The sequence below is a fragment of the Meles meles genome, chromosome 3, assembly GCF_922984935.1.
Source record: "Meles meles chromosome 3, mMelMel3.1 paternal haplotype, whole genome shotgun sequence".
In the NCBI taxonomy this organism is placed as follows: domain Eukaryota; kingdom Metazoa; phylum Chordata; class Mammalia; order Carnivora; family Mustelidae; genus Meles; species Meles meles.
Genome location: NC_060068.1, coordinates 104,810,864 through 104,830,470, shown reverse-complemented (window position 1 = coordinate 104,830,470; position 19,607 = coordinate 104,810,864). Strand labels below are relative to the sequence as shown.

Below are 19,607 nucleotides of genomic sequence, written 5' to 3'. Positions count from 1 at the left end.
ATGAAAGTCCAGAATAAGGAAGTCTACAAAGTTATTGATTAGGGCTCAGGCCTCTGTCTCTACAGGACAATTAATTGTTGATTAGGGCTTAGCACAGGAGGGATAGTGGAATAGGGTGATAGTTAAAGCATATGTATTTTGTGGGGTGATGAAAGTGTTCTAAAATTGACTCTGGTGTGTTGCGGGGGTGGCTCAGCTGGTAAGCATAAGCCTTTGGCTCAGGTCATGACCCCAGAGTCCTGGGATGGAGCCCAGCAGGGTCCCTGCTTCTCCCTCTGCCCTTCCCAACCCAACACACCCCCGTTTGTGTGTGCTCACTCTCAAATAAAATCTTTTTAAAAAATAAAATTGACTATGATGATGGATATACTACCCTGAATACACTAAAAGCCACTGAGTTGTACACTTTAAATGAATGAAATGTATGGTATGTGAATTATATCTCATTAAAGCTTTTAAAAAAGGAATATAACAAATTGTTCTTGTCATTAAAAAAAAATGAATCCAATCCAGAAGAAGAAGAAGAAGAAGAGGAATCCAAAAGAATGGCAGACCCAACCTTGCAATCTATCCACTATTTGGGAAGTAATTTTCCAATAAGTTGGAAATGGCAGAAACTCACAGCTCTCAGGCTTAGGTGTTGTAAAGAGGAGGTGTGTGATTTTAAGAAGGCATTGGTTAACTACTCTCTTTAGAACTGACACTAATTGCAATTTTGCAGTCTCTACTCATTTGCAATTCTATAATACGTACCATGAAAACAATGTATTCATGAAACTCTTCCCATGTTACTTTAAAAACATTTGCTCCTAAATGTACATTCTTTTCAACTTAAATGTTAATTATTTTATCCAATCATTAAATCTCAACAGTTTTAAATGGTAACCTAAGCGATAATTTGTTCTTGTATTCCTCCTGTGCAACAACACAGAGCTCTACCTGAATACAAACACAGAAACCACCTGAAAATAGAAGTCATTGTTTTATGTTACAGAACACATTTTACGCAGCTTATTCGGTACATTTAGGAGAATTCCATAGAAAATAAAAGATTCAGTAAGAACACATGGTGGCGCTGCAGGTTAAATGATGGAAAACAGAATTCCCTGTGCAGCTCCAGTATCCAGCCAAACAATTCACACTGCCTGGAAGCTAAGAATGGTTTTCTTAGCCACAGCAGAAGTGAATCTGAAATCTCTTTAAAACTCTATTTAGTGGCATAGTCTTGATATCTGGACTGCAGTACCAGGCTACCAAGATCCCAGGCATCCAGGAAGCTTCTCTGAACCAAATTTTCATGAAGAGCAATGGAGATTGGATGGTTGCATTTTCTCAGACAAAGGCAAGTCCTTGTTTTCTTTGTTTTGCTGAGTATGTCTCGGGTGGGTGCCGAGTTAGAGCCCTATTCAGTAGCAGAAGAAATGGAGAGAGGGTCCTTTGTGGCAAATCTAGGAAAAGATCTGGGGTTAGGATCGACAGAGCTATCCACCCGCGGGGCTCGGATCATTTCTCAAGGCAACAAAGAGTATTTGCAGCTCAAGGTTCAGACTGGGGATTTGCTCATAAATGAGAAACTAGATCGAGAGGAGCTATGTGGTCCAACTGAGGCTTGCTTACTGTATTTCCAACTGTTAATGGAAAAACCCTTAGAGATATTTCAGGCTGAACTGAGGGTGGAAGACATAAATGATCATTCTCCTGTGTTCACTGAAAGAGAAATGATTCTAAAAATACCGGAAAACAGTCCTTTAGGAATTACATTCCCTCTGAGTAATGCTCTGGACTTGGATGTAGGAAGCAACAGTGTTCAAAACTATAAAATCAGCCCCAACTCCCATTTTGAAGTTCTAACTCGCAAACTCAGTGATGGCAGAATGTACCCTGAGCTGGTGTTGAAAGAAGAGCTGGACAGGGAGGAAGAGCCTGAAATCATACTAACCTTGACAGCGCTGGATGGCGGCTCTCCACCTCGGTACGGGACAGCGCAGGTGCGCATAGAAGTGGTGGACAGCAACGATAACGCCCCTGAGTTTGGGCAGCCCATCTACAAGGTGCATATTCCTGAGAACAGTCCTGTAGGCACCCTGGTTGTCACTGTTTCTGCAAGCGATTTAGACAGCGGAGTTTATGGAAAAATATCCTACACACTCTTCCAGCCTTCAGAAGATATTAGCAAAACTTTGGAAGTAAATCCTGTAACAGGAGAAATTCGACTGAAAAAACAAGTAGATTTTGAAACAGTTCTATCTTATGAAGTAGACATCAAGGCCACTGATGGGGGAGGTCTTTCAGGAAAATGCACTCTTCTCCTCCAGGTGGTGGATGTGAATGATAATCCTCCAGAAGTGACCCTGTCTGCACTTACGAGCCCCATCCCAGAGAACTCACCTGAGATTGTAGTTGCTGTTTTCAGTGTTTCAGATCCTGACTCTGGGGACAACGGGAAGACCATTTCCTCCATCCAGGATGACCTTCCTTTTCTTCTAAAACCTTCAGTCAAGAACTTTTACACCTTGGTAACAGAGAGAGCACTAGACAGAGAAGAAAGAGCCGAGTACAACATCACCATCACCGTCACCGACCTGGGGACCCCCAGGCTGAAAACCCAGCACAACCTAACGGTGACGGTGTCCGACGTCAACGACAACGCCCCGGCCTTCAGCCAGGCGACCTACACCCTGCGCGTCCGCGAGAACAACAGCCCCGCCCTGCACATCGGCAGCGTGAGCGCCACCGACAGAGACTCGGGCGCCAACGCGCAGGTCACCTACTCGCTGCTGCCGCCCCACGACCCGCAGCTGCCGCTGGGCTCGCTGGTGTCCATCAACGCGGACAACGGGCAGCTGTTCGCGCTCAGGTCGCTGGATTTCGAGGCGCTGCAGGCGTTCGAGTTCCGCGTGGGCGCGGCCGACCGCGGCTCGCCGGCGCTCAGCAGCCAGGCGCTGGTGCGCGTGCTGGTGGCGGACGCCAACGACAACGCGCCCTTCGTGCTGTACCCGCTGCAGAACGGCTCGGCGCCCTGCACCGAGCTGGTGCCCCGGGCGGCCGAGGCGGGCTACCTGGTGGCCAAGGTGGTGGCGGTGGACGGCGACTCGGGCCAGAACGCCTGGCTGTCGTACCAGCTGCTCAAGGCCACGGAGCCCGGGCTGTTCGGCGTGTGGGCGCACAACGGCGAGGTGCGCACGGCGCGGCCGCTGAGCGAGCGCGACGCCGTCAAGCACAGGCTGCTGGTGCTGGTCAGGGACCACGGCGAGCCGCCGCTGTCGGCCAGCGTCACGCTGCACGTGCTGCTGGTGGACGGCTTCTCGCAGCCCTACCTGCCGCTGCCGGACGCGGCGGCGGCCGAGGCCCGCGCCGACCCGCTCACCGTCTACCTGGTGGTGGCCTTGGCGTCCGTGTCGTCGCTCTTCCTGTTCTCGGTGCTGGTGTTCGTGGCGGTGCGGCTGTGCAGGAGGAGCCGGGCGGCGTCGGGGGGCGGCTGCTCGGGGCCCGAGGGTCCGTTTCCGGGCCACCTGGTGGACGTCAGCGGCGCGGGGACCCTGTCCCACAGCTACCAGTATGAGGTGTGTCTGAGGGGAGGCTCTGGGACTGGTGAATTCAAATTCCTCAAACCCATTATCCCTAATCTGCAGTTTCAGAGCACAGGAAGGGAAGTGGAAGAAAATTCCTCCTTCCGAAATAGTTTTGGGATATAATTATTGCTGGGAACCTATTTAATACGTACATTAGCTCTAATATTTTTTCTTGATTAACTAAATCGGTTATGCTCACCACCACCAATAAGGCGGTGTTTTATTTTCTCTATTTGGCTCATCTTCAACTTCCAGTTTTATGCCTACCTTCACAAATTTCCTTTCATTCATATTTTAGCCATTGAAATATTTTTTCAGTGGAAAGCCAATGAGTGAAATAGGCTCTACCTTCAAAGATGGCATCATTAACATTTTTCCACTTTATAAATATCTTTATTGACTTCGTACTTGTTTTTCATTTTAGTTTTCCTAGAACTTGTTTAGATATTAAAATAATCTGCCTGTGATCTATGTATTATTTGGTATTCTCTTTTCCTTTAAAACTTTTTTTTTTGGTTTATTGACCTCAGTTTTTATTACAGTAAATTTTAAGACCTATATTATTTTTGAAGTTCTATTTTTCCTGTACTGGTACCTGCATATTTAAAATATTTCAGTTGTGTGATATGATACATAAACCTCTAATAAGTCTTTTCTAAAAGAAGAAGAATCACCTCTGTAAGATAATGAGTGTGTGTATATGTTTACGTTTGGAAACAAAAAAGCAAAGTTTAGGTGTTCCATAGCATTGTGTAGAAATATTTAATATTTTTGTAGTTTTAAATTCTAGAGGAAAAATATCAGTGATCCCTGTTAAGTTTTTAATGGCTAACAACAGAGTCCCATTCAGTTGGAAAAAAAACAACAATAAGTCATCAGAGATTTGTACAGCGTGGCTTTTATGTTCAGCAATTAGAGATTTTGGCAGTATTTAGCCCTTTCCCTGTACAATATCCCTTAATTTAAGCCGTATCCCTATCTTATTATGGGAAAAATAGAGCTTCTTTCTAGATATCAGGCCTTTGAATAAAATTCTCTATGAGTCAGATGTTACCATGCTGTTCTTTCAGTAGTGTTCAGATAGGTGTTAGGGTGGTTTCTTTTTCTCCTCCCTTATATTTGGCACAAAGAAATTAGATCCCACCAGATTTTAATTAAGAGGGACCCTAAGATAAAGATCAGTCCTTCTTTAATTCTGTAAGTAATTTTAAAGCTAATACCAGAAAAACAAAGACATATAAAAGAAAGGAAACAGAAATTGCTAAGAATGAGTGAAAGAATAGTTTTCAAATGGTTAGGATTTAAGGCACTGAAAGTTGTTTCATAGCCTACTAAATAGAGTTTATTTACCCATGTCTTAATATAGCAAGCACTGGATGTCTGATTTGCAAACCTAAGATGACTAAGACATAGTTTCTTTCCTTACATAAGGACAGATTGGCCTGAAGAAGGGACAGATTGAAATGAAAAAGAAGCAATAATATTCACAGGGCAAATTATACAAGTTTTTATGGGAGCACAGAGGAGGGACAGTCTAAATTCTTCTTATGAATGAATCTATTTAGGCAATGTAATTAGATTTTGAAAAAAATTGTTGAAGAATGTGTGAAACAAGTTTCTTTTGTCAGTTTTGGTCAATGTTTTTGGAACAGTAAAATCTGTTGTTTTATGACATATGCTTTTAGAAAAGTAAAATCTGTTATTTTGATGGTCCTATACATCACCACTATTTTCCCTTTGGTCCATGATATTGCATGGGAATAGTGTCAGGAGTGAAAGACCTACTACAGAGCTAAAGGTTGAATGATGAGGTGGACAGTTAGCAGCTAGAAACATTTTCCAAGTGTTGTGTTTTTAACTTTTCCTATGAAGCAGCAAAAAATCTCAACAATGTGAATAGTACTCTATCTCAACGTTGCTTTCTAAAAAACTAACAGAGAAGAAAAACAAAATATTTAAATGAGTCACTAAAGAAAAAAATTCCAAATATACACATACGCATTGGGTATAGCTATTTGAGTCTATTGGAGACCACGCGGTGGCGCTGCAGGCTAAAGAGAAAAAAGAAAAAAAACAACAACCCCAAAACACACCCACCCTGAACTGGGAATGCTGCAGAACTCATTAACAGAAAAGGAAGATCGGGCCAGATAAGCTGGGAGAAAACCTGTAGTGGCCCTAGACTGGGAAAGGAAAAAAACCCAGACCCCTGCATGGCGTAGGTCTGGGGGTTGCTACTGCTGGTTCTTTATGCTGGGAGCGTGACTGTGACCAACACTGACAAAAGAGGTGTTCTGAAGAAACAATGGAGGCTGGAACATTGTGCTGCCCAAGACAAAGGCAAGTCCTATTTCTTTTTCTGTTTGGGGGAGTATCCTTGGCAGGTTCTGGGTTTGGACGATATTCGGTAACAGAGGAAACAGAGAGAGGATCATTTGTTGTCAATCTGGCAAAAGATCTGGGGCTAGGGGACCAAGAGTTGGTTGCAAGGGGAGCCCGGGTGGTCTCTGATGACAACAAACAACACCTGCTCCTGGATTCTCAGACTGGAGATTTGCTTACGAATGAGAAACTGGACCGAGAGAAGCTGTGTGGCCTCACGGAGCCCTGTATGCTATATTTCCAAATTTTAATGGATAAGCCCTTTCAGATTTACCGGGCTGAACTGAGGGTCAAGGACATAAATGATCATTCACCAGTGTTTCAGGACCAAGAGACAGTCTTAAAAATATTAGAAAGTACAGCTGAAGGGACAACATTTCGACTAGAAAGAGCAGAGGATGCAGATGGAGGATTTAACGGTATCCAAAGCTACACCATCAACCCGAACCCTTTTTTCCATATTAAAATTAGTGACAGTGATGAAGGCATGATATATCCAGAGCTAGTGCTGGATAAGGCACTGGATCGGGAGAAGCAGCATGAGCTCAGTTTAACACTCACAGCACTGGATGGTGGGACTCCACCCAGGTCTGGGACCACGACAATACGAATTGTGATCCTGGACATCAATGATAATGCCCCCCAGTTTTCTCAGACAATCTATGAGACCCAGACCCCAGAGAACAGCCCAGTAGGATCTCTTATTGCAAAAGTCTCTGCAGGAGATATAGATTCTGGAGTCAATGCAGACATATCCTATTCACTTTTTGATGCTTCTGAAGATATACGAACAACCTTTCAAGTCAATCCTTTTTCTGGGGAAATTGTTCTCAGAGTGTTGCTTGATTATGAACTAATAAAGTCTTACAAAATAAATATACAGGCAATGGATGGAGGGGGCCTTACTGCAACATGTACAGTTTTGGTGGAGGTATTAGACATCAATGACAATCCCCCTGAACTGATCATATCATCACTTTCCAACTATGTTGCTGAGAACTCTCCTGAGACGGTACTCGCTGTTTTTAGAATTAAAGACAGAGATTCTGGAGAAAATGGAAAGATGCTCTGCTACATTCAAGATAATCTGCCATTCGTTCTAAAACCCTCTGTGGAAAACTTCTACATCCTAATGACAGAAGGAGGGCTGGACAGAGAGAGCCAGGCCGAGTACAACATCACCATCACCGTCACCGACCTGGGGACCCCCAGGCTGAAAACCCAGCACAACCTAACGGTGACAGTGTCCGACGTCAACGACAACGTCCCGGCCTTCAGCCAGGCGACCTACACCTTGCGCGTCCGCGAGAACAACAGCCCCGCCCTGCACATCGGCAGCGTGAGCGCCACCGACAGAGACTCGGGCGCCAACGCGCAGGTCACCTACTCGCTGCTGCCGCCCCACGACCCGCAGCTGCCGCTGGGCTCGCTGGTGTCCATCAACGCGGACAACGGGCAGCTGTTCGCGCTCAGGTCGCTGGATTTCGAGGCGCTGCAGGCGTTCGAGTTCCGCGTGGGCGCGGCCGACCGCGGCTCGCCGGCGCTCAGCAGCCAGGCGCTGGTGCGCGTGCTGGTGGCGGACGCCAACGACAACGCGCCCTTCGTGCTGTATCCGCTGCAGAACGGCTCGGCGCCCTGCACCGAGCTGGTGCCCCGGGCGGCCGAGGCGGGCTACCTGGTGGCCAAGGTGGTGGCGGTGGACGGCGACTCGGGCCAGAACGCCTGGCTGTCGTACCAGCTGCTCAAGGCCACGGAGCCCGGGCTGTTCGGCGTGTGGGCGCACAACGGCGAGGTGCGCACGGCGCGGCCGCTGAGCGAGCGCGACGCCGTCAAGCACAGGCTGCTGGTGCTGGTCAGGGACCACGGCGAGCCGCCGCTGTCGGCCAGCGTCACGCTGCACGTGCTGCTGGTGGACGGCTTCTCGCAGCCCTACCTGCCGCTGCCGGACGCGGCGGCGGCCGAGGCCCGCGCCGACCCGCTCACCGTCTACCTGGTGGTGGCCTTGGCGTCCGTGTCGTCGCTCTTCCTGTTCTCGGTGCTGGTGTTCGTGGCGGTGCGGCTGTGCAGGAGGAGCCGGGCGGCGTCGGGGGGCGGCTGCTCGGGGCCCGAGGGTCCGTTTCCGGGCCACCTGGTGGACGTCAGCGGCGCGGGGACCCTGTCCCACAGCTACCAGTATGAGGTGTGTCTGACGGAAGGGTCTGGGACCGGCGAGTTCAAGTTCCTCAAACCCATTATCCCCAATATCCAGGCACAGAGCTCTGGGAGGAATAGTGAAGAAAATCCCACCTTTCGAAATAGCTTTGGATTTAATATTCAGTAAAAATTCGTTTTATATTTTCACTTACTTTTAAGTGTTGTACTATAATGTCCCTATTAGTTTAGTTTCAAAACTCCTAGTTATTGTGCAGTTTCAAGTCTAATTTTAAGTGCTGTTTTACAATGTTATTTCATCCTTCTTCCCCTTAATAGCTAGTTTTAATTAGCATCCTTTTCTAAACAATAGTTTTAAGGTTTAATTATCTCAAAATGTGCAAGGATTTAGTTATTATTTTTTAGCTAGAGAACAAGTTTTTATTTTTCTCCTAGTATATTTCATAGACTAACCTCTTGATCCTAGTCACCTTGTACTTCCTTCATGTAAGAAGACATACTTTTATTTCTGACCTTATCTAACATTCTATTTAATCATATTTTTAAGAACCATGTCATCTAGCATTAAAAAGAAATATTTCTCTATTACTCTGCTCATGACACAGTGAGGTCATGTTGTGAATGATATTGGGCTCATAAGATATCTTGTAGTCATATTATTATTTCATTTTCCTTAAACACACTACTCTTACAGTTTTCTAGTGTTCACTTTTGCTGACACATGTAAAAATAGGTCATGTCTTGCAATTCCAAGGAAATGTAATAATCTGCATGAAAATGAAAATAAAAACATTTTGAAAATTTTTGTGAGAATATTGGTGAATTGTTGGAAAGCTAATCACTTTTCATTTCATCTGTAAATTTACTTTAGTTGTTAAGAAAATTTAAAATCAGGGGTCCCTGAGGGGCTCAGTCATTAAGCATCTACCTCTAGCTCAGGTCATGATCCCAGGGTTTTGGGATGGAGCGCTGAATTATGCTCCCTCCTCTAGCAGAGTCTGCTTCTCCCTCTCCCACTCCCCCTGCTTGTGTTCCTTCTCTTGTCTCTTTCTGTCAAAGAAATAAAATATTTTAAAAAAAGAAAATTTAAAATCAAGATGAACTAAGAGTCATGAAGAAAAACAATAAATTCTTCAATCTCTACGCCCCTCCTACACAGTAGTTTATCTAGAATTGCTCTCAATATTTCTAAGTAATATTTTTATACCAGTGTATAATATTCAGTTTTATACTTAAATCACTTATTCCTGTGATAGAAAAGGATTTCAATTTCTTACTTTCCAACTAATGCACATCAGAACATTGTATGTGCCTTCTCTCCTATTCTCCCAATAGAGATGTGATTTTTTTTAAAGATTTTATTTATTTATTTGACAGCGAGAGAGAGAGAGATCATAAGTAGGCAGAGAGGCAGGCAGAGAGAAAGAGAGAGGGAAGCAGACTCCCTGCCAAGCAGAGAGCCCGATGTGGGACTTGATCCCAGGACCCTGAGATCATGACCTGAGCCGAAGGCAGCGGCTTAACCTACTGAGCCACCCAGGCGCCCGAGATGTGATTTTTTTAAGTTAAACTAGTAGTTTTTGTCTATATTACCAAGATTACTTCAAAATACACATTAGTTTAATATGATTACATTTCCTTTCTTGAAAAACTTCATTCTGAGGGTTGATCATTGTTTTCACTTACATCATTTTCTTTTTACTATTATTGATTTTTCCTACTATCTCTCATTTGAATGAGAGGTATTTCTTTTAAATATTAAAAAAGTCATATACATATAAATTTATTTCAGATCTTCACCCAGATCCTTTTGTATATTTGATTCATTGGCACTGGTTGTTCTTTTTTTTTTTTGTTTTAGTTTTTAAGTTCCAGTTTGTTAACATGCAATGTAATATTAGTTTCAGTTGAAAAATTTAGTGATTCATCATTTCCATACAATCCCCAGTGCTCATCAAAGTAAGTGCGCTCCTTAATCCCCATCACCCATTTCACCATCCCCCAACCCACCTCTCCTCTGGCAACCATCACTGTGTTCTCTATAGAGTTCCTGGGGCACCTGGGTGGCTCAGTCAGTTAAGCATCTAACTCTAGGTTTTGGCTCAGGTCATCATCTCAGTGTCATGATCTCAGGGTCCTGAGATCCTGCTTTAATTCAGACTCCCCAGTCAGAGTCTCCTTGGGATTCCTTCTCTTCCTTTCTCTCTGCACCCCACCCCTCGAGCTTTCTCGATAAAATATAAGTAAGTCTTTTGAAAAAACAGTTTCTTCGTTTTCCTCTCTGTTTTTTCCCCTTATGATCGTATGTTTTGTTTCTTAAATTCCACATATGAGTGAGACCATATGGTATTTGTCTTCCTCTGACTGACTTGCTTAGCATAATACTCTTTAGCTCCATCCATGAGGTTGCAAAAGACAAGATTTCATTCTTTTTTTAAAAGATTTTATTTATTTATTTGACAGACAGAGATCACAAGTAGGCAGAGAGGCAGATGGAGGGTGGAGGCAGAAGCAGGTTCCCTGCTGAAGCAGAGAGCCTGATGCGGGACTCAATCCCAGGACCCTGGGATCATGACCTGAGCCGAAGGCAGAGGCTTTAACCCACTGAGCCACCCAGGTGCCCCAAGATTTCATTCTTTTTTATGGCTGAGTATTTCACTCTCTCTCTTTATATATAGATATAGATATAGATACAGATATATAGATACAGATATACAGATAAAGTAAGATAGAGTAGATGTATATATAGATCTATCTATCTCTATCTATCTATATAAGTATACCAATCTTACTTTATCTATTCATCAGTTGATGGCCACTTGGGTTCTTTCCATAATTTGTCTATGGTTGATAAAGCTGTTATAAACAGCAGTGTGCATGTATCCCTTCAAATTAGTATTTTTGTGTCCTTTAGGTAAATACCTTGTAGTGCAATTGCTAGATCATAAGGTAGTTCTATTTTTAACTTTTTGAGGAACTTCCATACTGTTTTCCAGAGTGGCTGCACCAGCTTGCGTTCCCACCAACATTGTTGTCGCATTCCCACCAACAGAGAGTTCCCCTTTTCCTGAACACTTGCCAGCACCTGTTATTTCTTGTGTTGTTGATTTTAGCCATTCTGACAGGTGTAAGGTGATATGTCACTGTAGTTTTGATTTGTATTTCCCTGATGATGAGTGGTTTGAGCATCTTTTCATGTGTATATTGGCCATCTCTATGTCTTCTATGGAAAAATGTCAATTATATCTTCTGCCCATTTTTAAGCTGGATTATTTGTTTTGGGGTGTTGAGTCGTATACTTTTTAAAAAGATTTATTTGACATAGAGAGACAGTGAGAGAGGGAACATAAGCAGGGGGAGTGGGAGAGGGAGAAGCAGGCTTCCCGCTAAGCAGGGAGCCCCATGCGGGGCTGATGCCAGGACCCCAGGATCATGACCTGAGCTGAAGGCAGATGCTTAATGACTGAGCTACCAAGGCATTCCTGTGTACTTTTTTAAAAAGTATATTTTGGATACTAACTCATTTATTTATTCATGAGAGAGAGAGAGAGAGCCAGTGAGAGCACAAGCAGGAAGGGTCAGAGGGAGAGGGAGAAGCAGACTCTCTCCTGGTCAGGGAGCCCAAGAAATGACAGATGCAGATGTGGGGCTCAATCCCAGGACCCGGGATCATGATCTGAGCCCAAAGCAGACTCTTAACCAAATGAGCCACCCAGCTGCCTGTTGGATACTAAGTCTTTATCAGATATGTCATTTGCAAATAACTTCTCCCATCCCATAAGGTTGCCTTTTATTTTCATTGATTGTTTCCAACACTGGTTGTTCTATAGGCTGTCACCCTGGGACTTTTTCCTTTAATACTTTCTCGTGTTGGTTTACAAGAATCCAATCTATTCTCTTTGTTAGTTTACTCCCTTATTTAACTGACATCCATCTCTCAATAGCTTCATAAAGATGATTCAGAGGAGGTGAAAATTTTTGAAAACTTGCTTAGTACAGGTCTCTTGTTTTTCTTGTGATTGATAGTTTGGCTATAAAATTCAAGCTCGAAAATAATTTTCCATCAGGTTTTGAAAGCAGTGTTAGTTTTACCGATTGCATATAGAGTTGCTGTTCAGAAGACTGATTCCCTTCTTATTCTTTCCTTAAAAAGATTATTTATTTTGAGAGAGACAGAGCACATGAGGGTGGGAAGGAGCAGAGGGAGAGAATCTTCAAACGACTTTCTGCTGAGCACTGCGCCTGAAACTGGGCTCAGTTTCACAACTTCTGAGATCATGACCGGAGCCAAAACTGAGTCAGAAGCTTAACTGACTGAGCCACACAGGTCCCCTTCCCTTCTGATTCTTAGCTCTTTTAATGTCACCCCCATTTTTTCATTCTGGAAGTATGAAAATATCTGAGTATCAGTTATTTCTTTATCTAGTCTTAAGGTTGTACCCTATTAACATTTAAACTCTCACTTTCAGTTCTGAGAAATTTTCTTGTTATATTTTAGTCATAATTTCTCCCTTGAATTTTCTACATTCTCACTTTAACCAGAATTTCATTATTTAAATATTGGATCTCTTGGATTGATACGCTAAAACACTATTTTTTTTCCTTTCTTATTTTCTGTCTCTTGCTCTACTTTTTGGACAATTCATTTTGTCATCCAGCCTTTGTATTTAAGTTGTTCTTTTTGACAGACAATATTTATTTTTAAGAGTCCTTTTTGGTTCTCTGAGTGTTTTCCATATTATAGATATGTAATATAGATATGTTATAGATATGTAAATGTGTTATCTTCCCTCATCTATAATTAATTTATTTTTTAAAAATACATTATATGAAAGAGCATTATTCAGTAAAAAACTGTTATACCATTATTAAGAGTGAGTTACATGGAAGTTAAGAACTTATCCAAGGTTGGGGCACCTGGGTGACTCAGTGGGTTAAAGCCTCTGCCTTCGGTCAGGTCATGATCCCAGGGTCCTGGGATCGAGCCCCACATCGGGCTCTCTGCTCAGCAGGGAGCCTGCTTCCCCCCACCCTCTCTCTGCCTGCTTGTGATCTCTGTCTGTCAAATAAAAATAAAATATTTTAAAAAAGAACTTATCCAAGCTTATATAGCTAGTAAGGGCACTTAAGCCCTAATTCTCAATCTTACAATAAGAATACATACCGCATGCAGTTACTGTTAAGTGAGTAAACACATATGTGTCACTTAGTATGATGAGTATCACATAATAATTCTCAGTAAGTATTAGCTCTTCTTAGATTTTACTATTCTGGGGATATTAATCAGACATTTTTATTTTTTAAAATCAGAAATTTTTAAAGACTTTCTTCTGTTTATTATATCTGTTTCTTCCTGTTCCTTTTTGTTTAGTCTTTTTGGTGATGGTGGTTTGACCTTTCCAGTCATGTTACTGGCATTTCCTCGAATGTCCTGTGGTCCTGGGCAATCTTCTCATATTGAAAAATGGTGAGACACCCTCTTGTCAGCTCTTTGTGAAGACATGAGATGTATTGATGGTAGAAATTCATTCTAATGTAATCATGCTAGGGTAGGGCTATTAACTTGGGAGGCCCCCTCCAAGTATCAGTGTGTAAGTCTTTATCTGAGCTTTTCATATTCTCCAGGTTGGAATTCTACAGTATCTTCTGTGGGAAGGAAAGTTAGAGAGAAGGTCAGGTGTAAACCTTGTGTCCTACAACCAGAGAGTATCGCATGGTAAGGGTAATCTGGAAATCTCATTCAGGATGCAAAATTTTGCCTAACTTTCCTCTTTTAAGTTTTGCACCTCAACTTGCATTCAGCTCTGCCTAAGGCCTCCAAAACTAGGGATAGTCCCATTTCATTTCGTCAAGGAACTAACTTCCCATTCTCTGCCTCTGAGATACTTGTCTGTGTAAGATAGTGAGAGGATCAGGGTATTCAACTCTCCCATTTACATACTGTCACCTGATAATTTCTTTCTCAGTTCTTAACTGACACTTGGCTCTTCCAAATCTTTTTTTAAATATTTTTATTTATTTATTTGACAGAGAGAGATCACAAGTAGGCAGAAAGGCAGGCAGAGAGAGAGAGAGAGAGGAGGAAGCAGGCTCCCTGCGAAGCAGACAGCCCAATGTGGGACTCTATCCCAGGACACTGAGATCATGACCCGAGCCGAAAGAAGAGGCTTAACCCACTGAGCCACCCAGGCGCCCTCTTCCAAATCTTTTTTTGAAAAAGATTTTATTTATTTATTTGACAGAGATAGACATGGCAAGAGAGGGAACACAAGCAGGGGGAGTGGGAGAGGGAGAAGCAGGCTTTCTGTTTAACAGGGAGCCCCATGCAGGCTCGATCCCAGGACTCTGGGATCATGACCTGAACTGAAGGTGGAGGCCCAATGACTGAGCCACCCAGGCACCCTGGCTTTCCAAATCTTGTACCTAAATGAGATATTATAGAACAAACCCATTAGTCTTGCGTGAATATCTCCAGTGCAGGAACTTTATATGTTTTTTGGAACTGCTAACTCAAGTGCTCTTTTTTCTATTTTCTGTCATCAAAATTATGGGTGTTCACTTGTGCATTCTTAGTATTTATTTGCACTTTATGAGTGTAGTCAACCCACCTATTTTTCAATTTCTATCCTTTTGTAATGATCAATTTTTCACTAATGTGTCCTACGTTTTTAAAAAATGTAATTTGAACTTATCATTTTCTTAAAGATCTTTCATTTATTTGACAGAGAGCAAGAGAGTGAGAGAGGGAACACAAATGGGGGAGTGGGAGAGGGAGAAGCAGACTTCATACTGAGCAGGGAGTCCGATGTGGGGCTCGATCCCAGGACCCTGGGATCATGACCTAAGTCAAAGGCTGACACTTAACACCTGAACCACCTAGGCGCCCCTGAACTTATCATTTTTATTTATTTATTTGTAGATCACAAGTAGGCAGAGAGGCAGGAAGAGAGAGGAGGAAGCAGGCTCCCTGCTGAGGGAGAGAGAGCCTGATGCAGGGCTCAATCCCATGACCCTGGGACCATGACCTGAGCCGAAGGCAGAGGCTTTAACCCACTGAGCCACCCAGGTGCCCCTGAACTTATCATTTTTAAGTGAAAAATGTTGAGATACTTCCTCAATCAGTTCTTGAGAGCATTGCTGAGACTTTGTATCATTGGTGAGCTTCTAGCATCTATTTCAAACAATTTCCTTCAACCTTGCACTTTGGCTAGGACTCAAACCACCCAAAGCTTAAAAAGTCCCAGTAGTTTTAAAAGAAAGCAAAGGCCAAAGATGGGTCTTCAGATTCTGAGACTAAAATCTCCCCCTATAATTATATACCTCTATACCTTTTGAAATAATGATTGCTTCAAAAGCAAGTATATGATCTTAATTGAGTAGTCAGTAAAACTAAGTTTTTGCTCTATGATTGGGAAAGAGATTGTCTGTCTTTTGGGGCTGAAAGAGAAAACAGGTGACCATAGTTGTAGCTGAGTAAATCTCATGAACCTGAGGGAAGGTGGTTTTAGGAGTTAGCCTGATTTAAATGAAAGTAAACATATTTGTGTTTGTGTACTTATTAAATACTTTGGGTATCCCGGGTTTCAGCACCAAAATAAATAAATACTTTGGGTAAATTATGAGAAACTAGCACTAAATTGTGACTTTATCTAATGTGTTCCACCCCAGTATTTTACTTCATTTTCTCTCAGTTCACAGTTCACTACTGTGAAGGAAACCTGCAGACATACCTTCTTGCCCTGTAACAACTATCTATTTGTGTTTCATCTCACGGTTTAGCCAATTCATATCCTCTCAGAGGACTCCCAAAGTGACTCATGTATACCTTCCTTTCCAGTACAACTGAAAGAAGGCCAAGTAGTGATGCAATCTTGTTTCAGGTTTTCAATCTTCTCAGAAATATTACAAACTCCTGGGGGCCAGGAATCGCATCTTGTACTTAAAACAATACTAACAGCACCAGGAACTTTAAAGAGTATAAAACAGTTCTAATGGAAGATAGAATATATTTGTGATCACTTAAACACAATGAGTAAAACAATATTGTTTCCAAAGGACATTGATATTAATGGAATTAGGTAGCTTTCCTGAAACTGAAAATCTCTATAGAGACGCATGGTGGCGCTGCAGGATAACATCGGCGGTGTAATAACATTGAACTGGAAGATGTTCTGGACTCGGTTACCCACCCAGTGCCCTCAGAGCTGTGGGAAGACAGAAAGAACACACCTTCAAGGTGCGAACTACAAGCTACTCAACAAGGTTAAAATCCTTAGGCCTCCTAAGATTAGGTGGACATTAGCAGAGACACGTTTCCCAAAACTGCGAAGAGAAGCTGAAGCGATTCTGCAGGAAGCTTTCCTTAAAGGAGCTATGGAGAACGGAAGGGCAGACACTCTGCAGATAAGGCAAGTCCTGCTTCTTTTTGTTTTGCTAGGAATGTCTCAGGCGGGTTCCGAATCTGGGCGCTTTTCGGTGGCAGAGGAAATGCAGAGCGGGAGCTTTGTAGGCAATTTGGCAAAGGACTTGGGACTAGAAGTGGGTGAGCTGTTCTCAAGGGGGGCTCATGTGGTCTCTAATGATAACAAAAGGCATTTGCAGCTGGACATAAACACCGGAGATTTGCTCTTAAGCGAATCGCTAGACAGGGAGGAGCTCTGTGGCTCCACGGAGCCCTGTGTGTTGCATTTCCAGGTATTAATGAAAAACCCTTTGCAGTTTTTACAAATTGAGCTCCAGGTCAGGGATATAAATGACCACTCTCCCGCCTTCTTAGAAAAAGAAATGCTCCTAGAAATCCCAGAGAATAGTCCTGTTGGTGCCGTGTTCTTACTAGAAAGCGCGAAGGATTTAGATGTAGGAATCAACGCCCTAAAGAACTACACAATAAGCCCCAACTCTTATTTCCACATTAAAATGAGAGTCAATCCAGACAATAGGAAATATCCGGAGTTGGTTCTGGACAAGGCACTGGATTATGAAGAGCAGTCTGAGCTCAGTTTCATCCTCACTGCTATGGATGGCGGGTCTCCGCCCAGGTCCGGGACTGCCACGGTTCGGGTCGTGGTTGTGGACACTAATGACAACTCCCCTGAGTTTGAGCAGCCATTTTATGAGGTGAAGATTCCAGAGAATAGCCTATTAGGCTCACTCATTGTCACCGTCTCAGCTTCGGATTTAGACTCCGGAAAAAATGGAGCAATATCGTATTCTTTTTCCCATGCCTCAGAAGATATTCGCAAGACATTTGAAATTAATCAAAAGTCCGGAGAAGTAATTTTAACTGCATCCATGGATTTTGAAACAACTGAATCATACTCAATAATCATTCAAGCCACAGATGGGGGCGGCCTCTTTGGAAAATCAACAGTCAGAATTCAGGTGATGGATGTGAATGACAATGCTCCTGAAATCGCTGTGTCATCAATTACCAGTCCAGTCCCAGAAAATTTGCCTGAGGCTGTGGTTATGGTTTTCAGCATCCGAGACAGAGACTCTGGGGACAATGGGAAGATGATTTGTTCTATCCCAGAAGACCTCCCTTTCATACTAAAATCTTCCGTTGAGAATTACTACACACTGGAAACGGAGGGGATGTTGGACAGAGAGAGCCAGGCCGAGTACAACATCACCATCACCGTCACCGACCTGGGGACCCCCAGGCTGAAAACCCAGCTCAACCTAACGGTGACGGTGTCCGACGTCAACGACAACGCCCCGGCCTTCAGCCAGGCGACCTACACCCTGCGCGTCCGCGAGAACAACAGCCCCGCCCTGCACATCGGCAGCGTGAGCGCCACCGACAGAGACTCGGGCGCCAACGCGCAGGTCACCTACTCGCTGCTGCCGCCCCACGACCCGCAGCTGCCGCTGGGCTCGCTGGTGTCCATCAACGCGGACAACGGGCAGCTGTTCGCGCTCAGGTCGCTGGATTTCGAGGCGCTGCAGGCGTTCGAGTTCCGCGTGGGCGCGGCCGACCGCGGCTCGCCGGCGCTCAGCAGCCAGGCGCTGGTGCGCGTGCTGGTGGCGGACGCCAACGACAACGCGCCCTTCGTGCTGTACCCGCTGCAGAACGGCTCGGCGCCCTGCACCGAGCTGGTGCCCCGGGCGGCCGAGGCGGGCTACCTGGTGGCCAAGGTGGTGGCGGTGGACGGCGACTCGGGCCAGAACGCCTGGCTGTCGTACCAGCTGCTCAAGGCCACGGAGCCCGGGCTGTTCGGCGTGTGGGCGCACAACGGCGAGGTGCGCACGGCGCGGCCGCTGAGCGAGCGCGACGCCGTCAAGCACAGGCTGCTGGTGCTGGTCAGGGACCACGGCGAGCCGCCGCTGTCGGCCAGCGTCACGCTGCACGTGCTGCTGGTGGACGGCTTCTCGCAGCCCTACCTGCCGCTGCCGGACGCGGCGGCGGCCGAGGCCCGCGCCGACCCGCTCACCGTCTACCTGGTGGTGGCCTTGGCGTCCGTGTCGTCGCTCTTCCTGTTCTCGGTGCTGGTGTTCGTGGCGGTGCGGCTGTGCAGGAGGAGCCGGGCGGCGTCGGGGGGCGGCTGCTCGGGGCCCGAGGGTCCGTTTCCGGGCCACCTGGTGGACGTCAGCGGCGCGGGGACCCTGTCCCACAGCTACCAGTATGAGGTGTGTCTGAGGGGAGACTCTGGGACCAGTGAGTTCAAGTTCTTGAAGCCAATTATCCCCAGCCTTCCAGTCCCTGACACTGGTAGAAATATAGAGGTAAATGAGAACTTTAGGAACAGTTTTGGATTCAACATTCAATAAATATCAACATTCAATAAAATAATTTATTTAAACTTTGAATCTTTTGTTATTCCTGACAACGTGTGGATAGTTTTTTGCCAATCTGTAATGGGTATTAGGCTGTAGTATAGTTGCATGCATTATCATTTCTCAAACTCTCCTCACAAATCTTTATTAGAGGCCCTAATGAAGTGGAAATATAATCTATGTGTTGTCTGTTTTTTTTTTTTTTAATTGTTTGGTCAAAAATGTTATATTGACAGAGTTGTTGCTAATTTTTTTGTGATAATGGCATTGTTATGCAAGACAATGTTACTAATTATTTGGAGGTAGAAACTGAGGTATTAAGAGCTAATTCCACAATATATGTAACTTACTTCTAGGTATTTTATCAAAGCAGAAAGCAAAAATAAAAAATGTTGTTGGATCTGGTTCGATGTATATTGGATTTTGTTGCACTACTCACTTCACACACTTTCCTTAGAAAATGAAAAGATACCTCTCCCTATTTAGTACTAGGATACCATATTTGCTTGCTTTTGGCCTTGTAGTATTTTTCAGAAATTCAGTTTGTGACAAAATACAAGTGATCACATTGAAAATTATTGATTTCTGTAATTTTGTTGTTGTTGTTACGCTTTGTGGGGAAGGAGCTTTATGATGCTGTGGGCCGGGATATGGCTATTTTGTTTTCCTCAATACCATGTTTGCTAGTTTAAATTTCTATTATTTTATATTGTTCATGACTTAACT

The 19,607-nt window shown here is 44.2% G+C and overlaps 3 protein-coding genes across 3 annotated transcripts; all 3 read left to right on the top strand.

The window, feature by feature from the left end:
- Window positions 1–1,190: 1,190 nt before the first annotated feature.
- Window positions 1,191–4,093, top strand: LOC123937975 (protocadherin beta-16-like). Its single transcript, XM_045998865.1, has one exon. The coding sequence runs from the start codon at window positions 1,308–1,310 to the stop codon at window positions 3,693–3,695; it is 2,388 nt and encodes a 795-aa protein (XP_045854821.1). The 5' UTR covers window positions 1,191–1,307; the 3' UTR covers window positions 3,696–4,093.
- Window positions 4,094–5,481: 1,388 nt separating this feature from the next.
- Window positions 5,482–8,928, top strand: PCDHB10 (protocadherin beta 10). The gene has a single exon (XM_045998861.1). The coding sequence runs from the start codon at window positions 5,878–5,880 to the stop codon at window positions 8,272–8,274; it is 2,397 nt and encodes a 798-aa protein (XP_045854817.1). The 5' UTR covers window positions 5,482–5,877; the 3' UTR covers window positions 8,275–8,928.
- Window positions 8,929–15,154: 6,226 nt separating this feature from the next.
- Window positions 15,155–19,349, top strand: LOC123939136 (protocadherin beta-11-like). Its single transcript, XM_046001085.1, has one exon. The coding sequence runs from the start codon at window positions 16,221–16,223 to the stop codon at window positions 18,873–18,875; it is 2,655 nt and encodes an 884-aa protein (XP_045857041.1). The 5' UTR covers window positions 15,155–16,220; the 3' UTR covers window positions 18,876–19,349.
- The last annotated feature ends 258 nt before the right edge of the window (window positions 19,350–19,607 follow it).

Bases quoted from the DNA above. Each gene is read 5' to 3' on its own strand.
- LOC123937975 (XM_045998865.1), top strand. From the start codon at position 1,308: ATGGAGATTGGATGGTTGCATTTTCTCAGACAAAGGCAAGTCCTTGTT.
- PCDHB10 (XM_045998861.1), top strand. From the start codon at position 5,878: ATGGAGGCTGGAACATTGTGCTGCCCAAGACAAAGGCAAGTCCTATTT.
- LOC123939136 (XM_046001085.1), top strand. From the start codon at position 16,221: ATGGTGGCGCTGCAGGATAACATCGGCGGTGTAATAACATTGAACTGG.